Source organism: Heteronotia binoei, chromosome 11, assembly GCF_032191835.1.
Source record: "Heteronotia binoei isolate CCM8104 ecotype False Entrance Well chromosome 11, APGP_CSIRO_Hbin_v1, whole genome shotgun sequence".
In the NCBI taxonomy this organism is placed as follows: Eukaryota; Metazoa; Chordata; class Lepidosauria; order Squamata; family Gekkonidae; genus Heteronotia; species Heteronotia binoei.
The window spans coordinates 53,701,600-53,716,132 of record NC_083233.1 but is presented as its reverse complement, the minus strand read 5'-3'; the positions used below and the strand labels follow the sequence as shown (position 1 = coordinate 53,716,132).

Genomic DNA, 14,533 nt, shown 5'->3' with positions numbered 1-14,533 from the left:
TGCCAGTTTGCTTATGAAGAAAGCTGAAAGTCATGAACACCCAGGAGTGAGCACACTTGGTCTCCCTCCTCCCAACTCAGGTGTCACTTGCTTAGGCAGGTTGCAAAACACAGCCTTCTTTGAACTTTCATTGAGCACAGGTTCTACTGCTTGGAACTGTGCTTTGGAGTCCTGCCTCTTGGGAAGATCAGGGCCAAGTGAAAGGCTTTTTTATGATTAAGATGATCACAGGTCACACTTAATCTGCTGTGGAGATAAGGCCCTGATAGCATCCAGATAGTTTTGAGTCCTGTCAGCCTTTTCCCCCTGTAGCCTCGAGGATCAAAGTTGTTTGCATGTTGAACAGGGGTCCCTGTCTAGAAGTTTGTGAACTATGGATAGCTTGCTGGCCAGCTGCAGAGTAGCTTGTGCACCTAATGACTGCTAAACTGCTCTAGGCTGGGTGTTTTGTTTTGTTTGAAGCTTTTATTTCATAGGATTTTTCCGTGAGCCTCTTAACCAATAGTGTCCTTCTGGTGCTCTTCATTTTTTGTTTCTAGGAAATCACAAAACGGGCACATTCCGGGGTAGATGGAAGGAGCTTGGGATATTTTTTCCCTATTACTCAGAAGTAGCTCTCATTATAGAAAAGGTTGATGACCCTGATGTTGGAACTATATAGGAGTGAGGAAGATGAGGCTCAATTGGATCGCTGTGCCTCTGTGATAACAAGAGGTTTGCACAGCCTTCATCAAAGTGGGCTCATCAGAAGCCTCAATTATAATGCTTCCACTGTGGTTAAGTGAAAATAACATATTAAGTGAAAATAATAACCTGATATTCTCTATACCAGGCATGACCAAACTGTGGCTCAGGAGCCACATGTGGCTCTTTCACACATATTGTGTGGCTCTTGAAGCCCCCATTAGCTGGTTTGGAGAAGGAATTTGTCTCTTTAAATCACTTCTCCAAGCCAAGGAAGCCAGTGGCTTGGAGAATGCATTTAAAGTTGCTTTCTTTCCATATACCCCTCTCTCCCCCATCTATTCCCCTCCCTTCCAGCTCTCAAACATCTGACATTCATGTCTTGTGGCTCTCAAACATCTGACATTTATTTTATGTAACTCTTGCGAAAACTAAGTTTGGCCACCCCTGCTCTATACCATAGCTAACTGTTGGAGATCTGAGTTTCCCTCTGAAGTGCTAAATAACATCACAGTAGAGAAGAATTCAGACAACCTTCACTGGCAATAGTGATTACAGGCTTTATGTATTGAAGCAGAGTGACACTTCCAGAGATCTGGATAACAGCTGATTCACCAATCTGGTGCCGGTGGGACTGTTGCAGGTTCTCTGGATTGTGGGGCCTTTGCATATTTGAGTTACTGTGACTATACACAGGAAGGACAGCATTTTGTCAAGGTGGTTTTCAGGGTTGCTCTAAAACATTTTGGAAACTCAAACAGAAAGTCTGACTGTTCATTATTCTGTATGACATTCAATAAGGGAAGTTAGTTTCCTATATGAGCCCTATTGAACTGAATGGGAGTTTCTTTATTTTGCACAGCTTCTGTTTGCATCAATGAGGGGCTTGAGGAGGAGAAATTCCCAGTGGATGATGCAATAAAGGCATTATCTTGGAATCATGCTAGATAACTCACTGAAAATGTCAACTCAGTGTGTGATGGCAGTAAAAAAGGCAAATACCATTGTCACCACAGCAGGGGACCTTCTGCTGGGTGTCACTACCCTGGTAAAGGTCTGTATGGGAGAGCCGAGCACACCAACACTACCCCTGTATCTTCCCTATTAGTAAGTAGCTTTTAACTATGACCAAAGAGATGTGAGGACCCAGGTAATAACAATAACACAGGTTTATTTAAGCGCTCAAAAACAATATGTGGGTTGTAAAACTTTTTACTGCAACAGTGAATAAAGAAATAGTAAAGGCTGGTACAAACAGGGATTTTTTTTTAGCAGGAACACACAGGAACACAGTTCAAGCTGGCTTGGCATCAGGGGGTGTGGCCTAATGTACAAATGAGTTCCTGCTGGGCTTTTTCTACAAAAAATGCAAAGAAATAAAAACCCTGATGCGACTACCTAAACATTCCATTTTTCTAATGCTAAAGACTCACCACCCCCTTTGGGTGAGGAATCTCTCCTCAGCTGCAACCTGCCTACAGCTCAGCCTTTTCCAGAGAGAACCGCCTCTCTTTGTCTGCAGCCAGCAACATGGCCTATCGATGCTTTCCTCTCAGGTCCCACCCCTCTGGGCCAGTTTTCCCTCCAAAATTGCTTTCACCCAATCAGAGGGACAGGGAGATATAGGCCCTGTAGGTTCAGGTAGCTGGCTCAAGGTTGACTCAGCCTTCCATCCTTCTGAGGTCGGTAAAATGAATACCCAGCTTGCTGGGGGGAAATCGTAGATGACTGGGGAAGGCATTGGCAAACCACCCGTAAAAAAGTCTGCTGTGAAAACGTTGTGAAACGACTGGTGCTTGCACAGGGGAATACCTTTACTTTTTTAGCTACTCTAACACAGGCTTCTCCAGAGCCTGTAGGCCTCAGTAGGCCTAGGATCATGACAGCTATGCTGGAGATTATTAGGAAGGGGGCTGAAAACAAATCAACCGGTATCATAATGCCTCTGTATAAACTGAAATACTGTGTACAGATCTGGTCACCACGCCTCAAAAAAGACTGGAAAAAGTGCATAAAAAAGCAATTACAATGATTAAGGGGATGGAATATCTTCCCTATGAAGAATAGTTAAAGAGGTTAAGGCTCTTTACAGGCCTGTAACTATGGTGGGGCCCCCAGGGTCCCAACCCCACCACTTTAACATTAATGCAAGGGTCCCAACCCCACCACTTAGCACCCATAACTTCCAAGTTCCAATTTTATTTCTCGCATCTGTCAAAAAACTAGCAGCTGGGCTGGCACGGAGAATGCTCCTGCTGAACCAATCAGACTCAGTGGTTTCTGCTGAAGCCATGGCAGCCCTCACTGTGGGAGCTGCTGCCTGCTGTCCAGGGAGGTGGGAAAGGAGTGAGCGGCAGCATCAGCATTCTCTTCTGAAACTCCCAGCCCCCCTGCCCTCCAGTCCAATCCCAGCTATGGGCCGTCCTCTGGTCTGCTGTGCTCTCTCACCTGTCTTGCTGGCTGGCAAGAGTTAAGCCATATTTATTTATTATTTTAAAGTAAGTATAACCATAATTGGTGCCCCACAAAAAATATGCCCCACAAAATGAAAAATCCTGGCTACAGCTATGGCTTTTTAGCTTGGAGAAACAATGACTGAGGGGTGATATGATAGAGGTTTACAAAATTAGGCACAGGATAGAGAAGGTAGAGCAAAAAATTCTTTTCTCCTTTATCGCAATTCAAGAACTCGTAGGCACTCAATGAAATTAATGAGCAGTAAGCTTAGAACAGATAGAAGGAAGTACTTCTTCACTCAAAGAGTAATTAACACATGGAATTCACCACCGCAGGAAGTGATGGTAGCTACATACATAGACAGCTTCAATAGGGGATTAGATAAACATATAGAACAGAGAGGGCCATCAGTAACTATTAGCTGCAAGGGATGGATAGAACACTGAGACAGTGATGCTCTGTATACTTGGTGCTTGTGGGAGTCAACAGTGGGAGGAGGGCTTCTGGAGTTCTGGCCTCATTGGTGGACCACCTGATGGCACCTAGTTTTTGCCACTTGAAAAGGTGTATAGGGAGGTGAAGACAAGAGTACTTCACCCCACTGCATTGTGCATTTGCTCAAGATCAAGCCTTCACATCGTTTTGAAATTACCTCTTTGAAAATGGTGGTAGCACTGTCCCTGAGTTGGAATCTGTTGCATCTGGCTTGGCCCATGGCCTTGTAAGTATGCTGCCTCTGACTTGTTGTTGTTCAGTTGTGCAGTCAAGTCAAGTCCAACTCTTTGTGACCCCATGGAATAAGTAATATCATGCCATCCTGTCTTCCACCATCCTCCAAAGTCCACTCATGTTAGTTACATCAGTAATGCTGTCCAGCCATCTCATCTTTTGCTGTCCCCTTCTTCTTTTGCCTTCTGTCTTTCCCAGCATCAGGGTCTTCTCCAGTGTGTGCTCCCTTCTCATTTGCTGGCCAACGTTTTTGAGCTTCAGCTTCAGCATCTGACCTTCCAGGGAACAGTCAGGTTTGATTTCCCTTAGAACTGACTGATTTGATCTTCTTGCAGTTCAAGGGACTTTCAAGAGTCTTCTCCAGCACCACATCTCAAAAGCATCTGTTCTTCCATGCTCGGCCTTCCTTATGGTCCAACTCTCACATTACTACTAGGAATACCATCGCTTTGACTATACAGACTTTTATTTGCAGGGTGATGTTCCTACTTTTTATTATACTGCCTAGGTTTGCCATGGCTGTCCTCCCAAGGAGCAAATGTCTTTTAATTTCATGACTTTTACAGATATCCAGAACCTTGGAACAGAATGGAGCTTTCAATAAATCTAGTTCTGTTTTATGACCTGCTAATCAGAGAGTCTGAGAAAGCGTCACTGGGAAAGACAATAATTGCTAGGGAAAGTTGAAGGCAGCAGAAAAAAATAATGAATTTATTCTGTAATGAGATGGACTGATTCCATAAAGAACACCATGGCCCTCAGTTTGCAAGGCCTGAGCAAGGCTGTTAACAATAGGATGTTTCAGAGGACATTAATTCATAGGGTCACTGTAAGTCAGAAGTGACTTGAGGGCACTTAACATGCACACCCAACCAGAGAACCAGAACCTAATTTCCCCATTCCAGGATACACTCTATAGGAATCTGTTTCCCCAGAGGAATAATGACCACTCTGAGGGAAGGAAGGGTGTTGTAAGATTCATTGTTACGTTGGAATGTGCAAGCTGTTTGTTCTAGCACAAAAACACTTTGGTCATGTTGCAAGCAGCAAAATCTAAACCTACCATCCACCCACTGACTCTGATCACGTTTCATTTGATAATGAGAAACGAGAACAGGCCCCACCAGTGGACACCTGTAACCTAAGGGCAAAACAAGTTATCCCAGCTACTTGACAGTGCCTGCTAACAATGCATTTTTCATAAGATAAACAATAGCTATTCTGAGACTAATGAAATCATGGATGAAAGCGTAGATCAAATAGATTTTTTTGTAAGCAACCTTGGAAAGGGAGAGGGGGGAGTGTTTAAAAAGCTGAAATCTTAGTCTAAAACTATAGCCTTTAAGAAGGTTTTTTCTTCCTTTCTCCAATTATTTGTTGAAACAATAGCCAACTTTAAGTTTTCTTCTTCCACTAGTGATTTTGATTTCTCAAAGCCTTTCCTGTTGCATTCTTTCCCGCTCTTGATCTAATGATGGCCATGATTACTGGAGATGATCCGGGATTTAGGAGGGTGAGTTTTAGCATTATGTGAAACAGGCCCTCCCACTTGTCATCCAGTGTACCTCCCCAACTCAAGGAATACAGGATGTGACCTCATCTGCTGGGCAGAGATAACCCCTTAAGCAGAGTTCATTAAGCCGGTCTGGCAAGTCCAGAGGAGAGGAGGTGCATGGCATGCTTTTTAACCTTTTAAAGATTCCATATCAGCTGAAAAAAATGGAGTGTCTCTATTGGCTCAAAACACTGTCAATCTGTATCTGGGCAGTTTGCACGCATCAGCTACTATCCACATAGCTATCACTGCAACATAAAATGCCTTTTATGTCCACAGTGGCACTGGCATCAGAGCATCTGCATGGTTATTTTCTCTGTCCTTTCATTGCCTAAGCCCCTGTGGCTGACATCTCCCTCCTCCCATGTCACTGGATTGCCTTTTCACGTTTTTTAAAAAATTGAGAATGAATGTATCGCTACAGACAATTAATGTATTGCTGTACATCTACTAGCTTCTGTGAATTCGCAGCTTTAAGTTCTTTTTAAAAAGTACATTCGTAGCCCATTTCATTGCCAAGACACAAGAGAAAAGGGATATCTTCAAGACAAAAAGGGATAGAGATTTTTAAAAAATGTTATAATTTTAAACATTTTATATCACCTTTCCACCCAATCACAGTCCACAAGGCAATGGATATAAAAGTTAAAACATCTGAGCAACCAGATACCAAATTATAAAATAATTTAATTAAAACATATAAACAAACAACATTAGAAGCCAGGGCTAGGAAGATTTTTGGGAGATATGCCAGATAGGGGGGGAAAAAAGTATTCACCTGCTAGCGAAGGACACCAATAGAGAGAATCAGACTAATCTCTCTAGGGAGGAGATTCCAAAGTTTTGGTGCCAAAGCTGAGAAGGCCCCTTCTCAGGCTGCCACCTATCGATATTCAGATGGCAGGTGCAAATGAAGTAGGGCCTCCAAAGAGGACCTGAGTGTACTGGTAGGCTCATAAGGAAGGAGGTGCTCCTTAAGGTATATTGGTCTCAGGATGTACAGGGTTTTAAAAGTACCAGCTCCTTGAACTGAATCTGAAAGCAAACCAGAAGCCAGTGTAGATGGGACAAGGTGGGAGTGATATGGTCCCTATGACCCACTGCAGTCAACATGAGAGCTGGGAATTCAGAGGACCTAGTAGATAGTAGATAGCAGAGTACATCATGCGGAATGCTGGCCTGGATGAAGCAGAAGCCGGAATTAAGATTGCCAGGAAAAACATCAACAACCTCAGATATACAGATGACACTACTCTAATGGCAGAAAGTGAGGAGGACCTAAAGAACCTCTTGTTGAGGGTGAAAAAGGAGAGCACCAAAGTAGGCTTGAAACGCAACATCAAAAAAACTAAGATCATGGCATCTGGCCCTATCACACCTTGGCAAATAGAAGGGGAAGCCATGGAAGTAGTAACAGACTTCACATTTCTGGGATCCAAGATCACTGCAGATGGTGACTGTAACCATGAAATTAAAAGACATTTGTTTCTTGGGAGGACAGCTATTGTGAACCTGGATAAAAATAAATAAAAACACTGTCAATCTGTGTGAATAAAAAGTAGAGACATCACCCTGCCAACAAAAGTCCGTATAGTCAAAGCGATGGTATTCCTAGTAGTAATGTATGGCTGTGAGAGCTGGACCATAAGGAAGGCTGAGCGCAGAAGAATAGATGCTTTTGAGATGTGGTGCTGGAGAAGACTCTTGAGAGTCCCTTGGACTGCAAGAAGATCAAATCAGTCAGTCCTAAGGGAAACCAACCCAGACTGCTCCCTGGAATGTCAGATGCTGAAGCTGAAGCTCAAATACTTTGGCCACCAAATGAGAAGGGAGCACTCCCTGATGCTAGGAAAGACAGAAGGCAAAAGAGGAAGGGCATGGCAAAAGATGAGATGGCTGGACAGCATTACTGATGTAACAAACACAAATTTGAGCAGAGTTCGGAGGGTGGTGGAAGACAGGAGGACCTGGCATGACTTTGTCCATGGGGTCGCAAAGAGTCGGACTTGACCGTGCGACTGAACAACAGCAATAGTATAACTCTTTAGCAGGGGGGATCTGGGGTTTTATTCTAATGGTTTTAAACAGCTATATTTTAAGCCATCTTGCATTGCAAGGAAAGGCAGGATATTCATATTTTAATAATGAATAATGTGCCAGTTGCAGAGCTCAAAAAAGCACTTTGCTGATGGAGGTAAATTACAACTTGGGGGGGGGCAGAGGTGAGGCAAATAAAACAGTCCTGATGTGACAGCAACCTACAGAAAGATGCACTTTCCTGACCATGTGGCATACAAGTACAGTGATTGTGAACGTTCCAAAATGTTCATATCAAATCAGATTTGGAAATATTGTAGCAAAGAGGGGAAAATGCAGAAAGTGAGTGATTATGGAATGCTGCTGTGTGGATGTTTTAACAAAACAAAACAAAAGCAAAACCCACCATTCTGGTTTGGGTGCAAAACTTCCATGTCGTAGCAGCCCAGGAATATTTAATATAAGATTTATTACTTTTTGTCCTTTTTCTTTCTTCCCTTGAATTATTTTGAAATTTGTTTGCCGTTTAGAATTTTCGTGTTGCTATTCAATTTCTTAATCTTTATTGTGTGGGGGTGGGGAGTAGAATTCTAAAGTAGCTTTCTAACCCTTGATGATCTTGTTGCAGCCCGATGTTTTGATCTCCAAAAATCTGAAGCCATGCTGCGGAAGGTAAGAGTTTTTAAAGCTTTCTCCCTGGTGGTCCTCCTGCCTCTCAACAAGATGCCCACTTCAGGGTACGGCCCTCCCCCAGTCATAATCCCAGTACTTCTCAAATATATGGCTACCAGCAATTTCTGCAGTTTTAGAAACATCTGAACATATGGGGCATTTTGATCTCTGAACTTAATGACAGCTTTGCAAATGTTGCTTTTGTTATGCAGACAATCAGAAAACAGAATGCAGAGTCTCTTTCTCATTCTCTCTCTGTGCAAGCCGCAGACAGGGGAGATGTTTTCTGCGAACCTTAAAGATTTTTTTTTTAAAGGAAGCAGGAGGTAAAAAAGAATGCCTGTGCTGCAGTTTCACTTTGAAACTGGAAGTGAGTTGGGGAGAAAGAAATGGGCAGGCAGGAAAGACAAAGATAGGAAAGGAGGAAATCAAAATGAGCCAATGGGAAATAAAGGCTGAAGATACAGAAGGAAGCAGGAAAGGGAGAGAAGCTACAATGGGGAACAGGAAGGTAGGAGCTACAAGGAAGGACAGGAGGTAGAACTGCAGATGAGCAAGAAGCAGGTATGGGGGAGAAGCTGCAGGTGCTGTGAGCAGCGGAGGGAAAGGACCAGTGCTTTGAGATGCCATTCATCACGAATTCTTATGGGTCCCCTTCTCTGATGCAAGAACTGATTCATTTCCCCCTCTGACATCCTATCCTCTTTGTCTTTAAACAGCATGCTGCATATCGAAAACACATGGAAAGTGATCGTATCTATGAATGGTCAGCTCCAGAGGTAAGTTTCTAATGACTTGGCATTTTGTGTTCATGAGTTCCAATCAGCACTGGATTCCTCCACAGTTCTGGAACACTCAGCGTGAGATCTTAATCCTTTTATCTGAATGTGTATGTTTTCTCCACCACTCCCAGGTTATTGAGAGATACATGACTGGGGGGCCTTGTGGTTTTGATCGGGCTGGTTGCCCTGTCTGGTACGAGATCATTGGACCTCTCGATGCTAAAGGGCTCCTCTTATCAGCTTCCAAGCAAGATTTGCTCAAGAAAAAGTTCAAGGACTGTGAGATGCTACGGGAAGTGTGTAATCATCAGACACAGCAAGTAAGGCAATGCTGATATACCAACAGTGAAGGTTGTGGTGCTGCCATTTACTCTTTTTGTTAAGGAATAAATCAAGAGCTTTCAGCCTTTGATTAATTCCGTAACAAAAAGAGCAAATGGCAGAACCACAACCTTCACTGGTGACATGAGACCCTTGTTTAATGGCTTACAGTAGCTTGTTCCCCCAATGTTTTTTTTTAAATAGGGGAACTCTTGTTCCCCCAGTGTTTTTTTAAAATAGGGGGACTCACTGCCACAGGATATAGGGATCCTCCTCTTTCACAGGATATCAGAGAAATTCATGGAGGAGAGGTCCATTAATTGTACTAACATAGCTTATATGGAACCTCCATATTTGGAGGTAGTATATTAGTTGGCAATAGCCAGGGAATGTTTTTACCTTGGTGCTCCAGGTTGTTGGACTTCTGGTTGCCTATTGAGATGTTGAGCAGCCTGATCCAGCAAGATGGTTCTTTCTTCTTCTTCTTCCCCTTTATCTTCCTCTTCCTCTCTCTCTCTTTCACTTAAAAAACAAAACAGCAAACAGAGAAAAAATTAGATTTATATCCTGCCCTCCGAATCTCAGAGTCTCAGTGGCTCACAATCTCCTTTATCTTCCTCCCCCACAACAGACACCCTGTGAGGTGGGTGGGGCTGAGAGGGCTCTCACAGTAGCTGCCCTTTCAAGGACAACCTCTGTCAGAGCTATGGCTGACCCAAGGCCATTCCAGCAGCTGTAAGTGGAGGAGTGGGGAATCAAACCCGGGACTCCCAGATAAGAGTCCGGACACTTATCCACTACACCAAACTGGCTCTGTGCAATACCTCAATGACCAGCTGAAGGCCAGTAGGAATAGGTAAGGTGATGAGGACTCATGATCACAGACCATTCTATTTCATCATGCAGTTCAGTGATAAAACTGAACAGCAAAAGCGCTGCTCCGTAAAATAAATGGAATTCTCCTAACAACATATAAACATCAGCACACTTGCAATATTTTGTTTAACAGTCTCTGATAACTGACATTTCTTGCTCTGAATTATTGCATCAAAAACTGGAGACAATGTCTGTGCTTTAGCAGTCTTGAGTATGCTGTTTAGATATGCATCTGTAAGTTGCAAGCCTACTTTTGATTTATTGACATTAATTACAGAAATCTCGTGGTCAATGGTTTGAGCCTAAGACCCAGAGGAAAATATCAAATGGCTGGGCATTGCGAGTTTTTGTACATAAGTTCTTTCATGTGTTGGTCAAGAACATGTGAAGGCACCATGACACAGACTGAGGGCTATGTGTTTGTCCACAGTCTTCCCCAGAGAAATCACTACAACTACTATGAGACAGTGCAAGAATAGAGAGATAGCCATGTATAGTGGTCAGTATCAGCCTACTATCTGGGAAGTCTAAATTCAAAATCCCCAATCAAAGGAAAATGTGAAAGAAAAATCAAAGGAACTGTGCTGGGTAAACTTGGTCTGAACACACACTCTCAGCCTAATACTGGCTTGTTATTTCTCTTCTAAATAGTTCACATGCTTTCCTACTGAGAAAGACTGGATCATGAAGGCATTAATACAGTGATTAAGGGAAAGGCAAACCCAGTTGCACCCTGGAGACTTCTGGTATAATCAATCAAGGAAACTCTCCCTGGCACCCCAAGTTCTCTCAATCACACAGCAGAGCTATAGAGCCAAGTTCCTCCATTGGCTGAGACCCCTCCTCCCTCTTCCTCCTCCCTTTGGGAAGAGAGAGAAGAGGGAAAGAGTGAGAGGCTGCTTGGCTTGGTTGCCTCATCACGGGGGAGAAATTAAAAAATGGTGACCAAAGAAAGCAGGCAAGGGAGAAGAAAGCAGATGATACCAATTACTCATGGGCCTGATAGGAGCCCTGTGGACATTTGACACCCCTGGTTTAGATTTTTCTCACCTCGTGAATTTACCCATCAGCTGATGTTAGCCAGAGTTGTTCAATGTAACCTCCATGCACAGGGGTTGTATACAGTGTGGGGAAGACCAGAGAAAAGTTATTCAAGCCCTGCTTTCAGGCTTTCCAGGGGCATCTAGATGGCCACTGTTCAGGCTTTCCAGGGGCATCTAGATGGCAGACTGGATGCTGGGCAGGATCAACCTTTGGTCTAATGCCCCTTGCTGCTTAAAAGTCTTTGCTGTATTCTTTAGCACACAGCCCCTTGTAGATTATATGTGGTTGTCACTTTAAATAACTTCAAGGATGGCTACTAATTAATTAGCAAAAAAGAGTGTTGTGGCTTTTATTCTGCATTTACTCTAAACTTCTGTGTTCTTGTGTCATGATTTTGGGGATTTGTGTTGGCTTAGCGATAAGGGAGATACGGCAGGGAACGATTGTTTAAAGTTCTTAATTTTGCATTAGATTTCTTCTTTCGATCTTTTAGATATTAGTGAAGGTTTGAAGTTAATGTGCACTTTGGAAGTTGTGGCCTTATTTTAAGAGCTTAATCACAAACAACAGAGCCCCATGCATCCATCCTGGTCCTGTTGAACAGATCAGGCAATCCCATGCTAAGAGCTTCATTCTGAGGTGTGCAAGGACCCAATTTGAATTTGGACCATGAGCCTGCCCCCTCCCATGCTGTTTTTCCAGTCTGCACCAGCCCCAAGAAACTGCTGTTTGCTGTCTTGGGAAAGCCTGGGTGAACAGATGGGGTAAACAGCACATTCCAACCTGTAGAAGAGTGAATAAAGCCTGTTTGGTGGTGTTTTTGGTCCTCCTTTGCTCCTAACACTGTTCTTTATTATTTATATAATTTATGTAACTCCTAACTCTGTTTCTTCCTTTTTAGCTGGGGAAGAAGATTGAAACCATCACGATGATCTACGACTTTGAAGGCCTAGGCCTGAAGCACCTCTGGAAGCCAGCTGTAGAAGCCTATGGAGATGTGAGTTTGGTGTGGGACCCTGCATTATTTGGTGCGCCAGCTCAACAGGCTCCTGTTCATCCGTTTTAAATATGGGATGATTGCGTGACCGAGACCTGGGTACGAGATGGGGAGACAGTGGCTCTCACCCAGATGACCCCCCCAGGGTACTCGGTCTTTCACCAATAGTGAAATAGCGGGCGGGGGAGAGGGGTGGCATTGTTCATGCGGGAGGGTTACTCCTTCCGGGCTCTCCCGGATCCAAAGATCGATGGTATTGAATGTGTCGGTCTAGCGTGGGATGTCGGAGAGGGGTTGGCGATCTGGCTGGTGTACCGTCCGCCTAACGCACCGGCCAGTGCCTTACCATCCCTGATGGAGGCGGTGGCAGGCTGGGCGTTGGAGTACCCAGGGCTTATGGTCCTGGGTGATTTCAACGTCCATGCCGATGACATGGCCTCCACTCAGACGATGGATCTAGTGTCTTCCATGGTGACACTGGGACTCTCTCAATTTGTTACGACCCCCACGCACCAGGCCGGACACATGTTAGACCTGATTTTTGCGTCCGGGATTTTGGTGAACGATATCGCGGTTGAAGCGGTACCATGGTCGGATCACCTAGCCCTCAAGGCCCGTATGGAGATACCACCCCAACCCTGTATGGGCGGAGAGCCTATTTTGGCTTGCCCCCGGAGCCTGATGGACCCAGAACAGTTCCAAATGGCACTGGGGGATCCCTGGCCCCCTGGCGATTCCCTCGATGACCTGGTAGAGGCCTGGCAAGGCCGACTATCCAGGGCTATCGACGAGATCGCACCCCGACATCCTCTGCGCCCTCGCAGGAGGCTGGCTCCATGGTATACCTTGGAGCTACGTCAACTGAAACAAGGGCTCAGACGACTAGAGAGGCAGTGGTGGCATACTTGGGACGAAGCGACGAGAACATCCTATAGAACGTTTATGAAGTCTTATGAGATGGCAGTCAAGGCTGCAAAGAAAGACTACTTTGCAGCCAAGATTGCATCTGCAAATTCGTGCCCAGCACAATTGTTTAATTAGAGATCTTACCCCATTGCCTCAAGGCAAACCAAATGTTAGAGAATTACAGATAGGCTGTGAGGCTTTTGTGAAACATTTTGCAGATAAAATCACGTTGCTTTGCCAAGACCTGCCTACCACATTGGAAACAGTACAGGAACTTGAGGCTCCGTGCCTGTCTTCAGGTTTAGTGTTGGATCGGTTTGACCCACTCAGCCCGGAGGAAGTCGTCGGAATTCTCTCTGTTGCACGACCAACAACTTGTGATTTGGACCCTTGCCCCTCTTGGCTGATTAAATCTTGCCAGAGGGAGCTTAGATGTCCTTTACGGGACATAATAAATAGATCCCTCTTAGAGGGGCGTTTTCCATCACCTCTGAAAGAGGCTTTGGTCCGTCCCCTCCTGAAAAAATGTACAGCAGATCCAGCCGAATTGGCAAACTACCGACCGGTCTCTAATTTACCGTTTTTAGGTAAAATTATTGAGAGGGCAGTGGCATTGCAACTGCAGAGGTTTCTGGATGACGCTTCCATCCTAGAACCTTGCCAGTCTGGCTTTCGCCCGGGCCATGGGACGGAGACAGTGCTGGTCGCCTTGGGGGATGACCTCCAACGGCAACTGGATCGAGGCGGCATGGCGGTGCTGATGCTGTTAGATCTGTCGGCTGCGTTTGACACGGTCGACCATCAGCTACTGACCCGCTGCCTCGCTGACATAGGGGTTAAGGGGCTGGCCTTACAATGGCTTTCCTCCTTCCTCAAAGGACAGGGACAAAGGGTGGCAATCGGGGGTGAGCTCTCCCGGAGGCGCACACTAGATTGCGGGGTGCCTCAGGGAGCGGTTCTCTCTCCGATGTTATTTAACATCTACATGCGCCCCCTTGCCCAGATTGCCCGGAGGTTTGGGCTGGGTTGTCATCAATACGCAGATGACACCCAGCTCTATCTGCTAATGGATGGCCGGCCTGACTGTGTCCCAGGGAATTTGGACCGGGCATTGCAGGCCATGGCAACCTGGCTTAGGCTGAGTGGGCTGAAACTGAACCCGACGAAGACAGAGGTCCTTTGCGTGGGCTGCGGTGCTCTGGGAAGGGAAATACCTCTCCCGGTTTTTGATGGTGCGCTGCTGGAAGCGGCGCGCCAGGTCAGGAGCCTGGGAGTTCTACTGGAGCCTTCACTATCGATGGAGGCCCAGGTAGCTGCCACTGCCAAGTCGGCGTTTTTTCATCTGAAGCGGGCAAGGCAGCTGGCCCCTTTCCTGGAGCACCAGGACCTGGCAACAGTGATCCATGCGACGGTCACCTCAAGATTGGACTACTGTAATGCCCTCTACATGGGGCTGCCTTTGTGTCGAACCCG

The 14,533-nt window shown here is 45.2% G+C and overlaps 1 protein-coding gene across 1 annotated transcript in view; it reads left to right on the top strand.

Moving 5' to 3' along the window:
- SEC14L2 (SEC14 like lipid binding 2) overlaps nucleotides 1-14,533 on the top strand; it is a 41,348-nt gene that overhangs the window by 14,132 nt on the left and 12,683 nt on the right. The window contains exons 3-6 of the mRNA XM_060249602.1: nucleotides 8,091-8,134; nucleotides 8,854-8,913; nucleotides 9,048-9,236; nucleotides 12,059-12,154. Of these exons, the coding sequence (XP_060105585.1) occupies nucleotides 8,091-8,134; nucleotides 8,854-8,913; nucleotides 9,048-9,236; nucleotides 12,059-12,154 (389 nt within the window). The remainder of the gene's footprint in view (nucleotides 1-8,090; nucleotides 8,135-8,853; nucleotides 8,914-9,047; nucleotides 9,237-12,058; nucleotides 12,155-14,533) is intronic.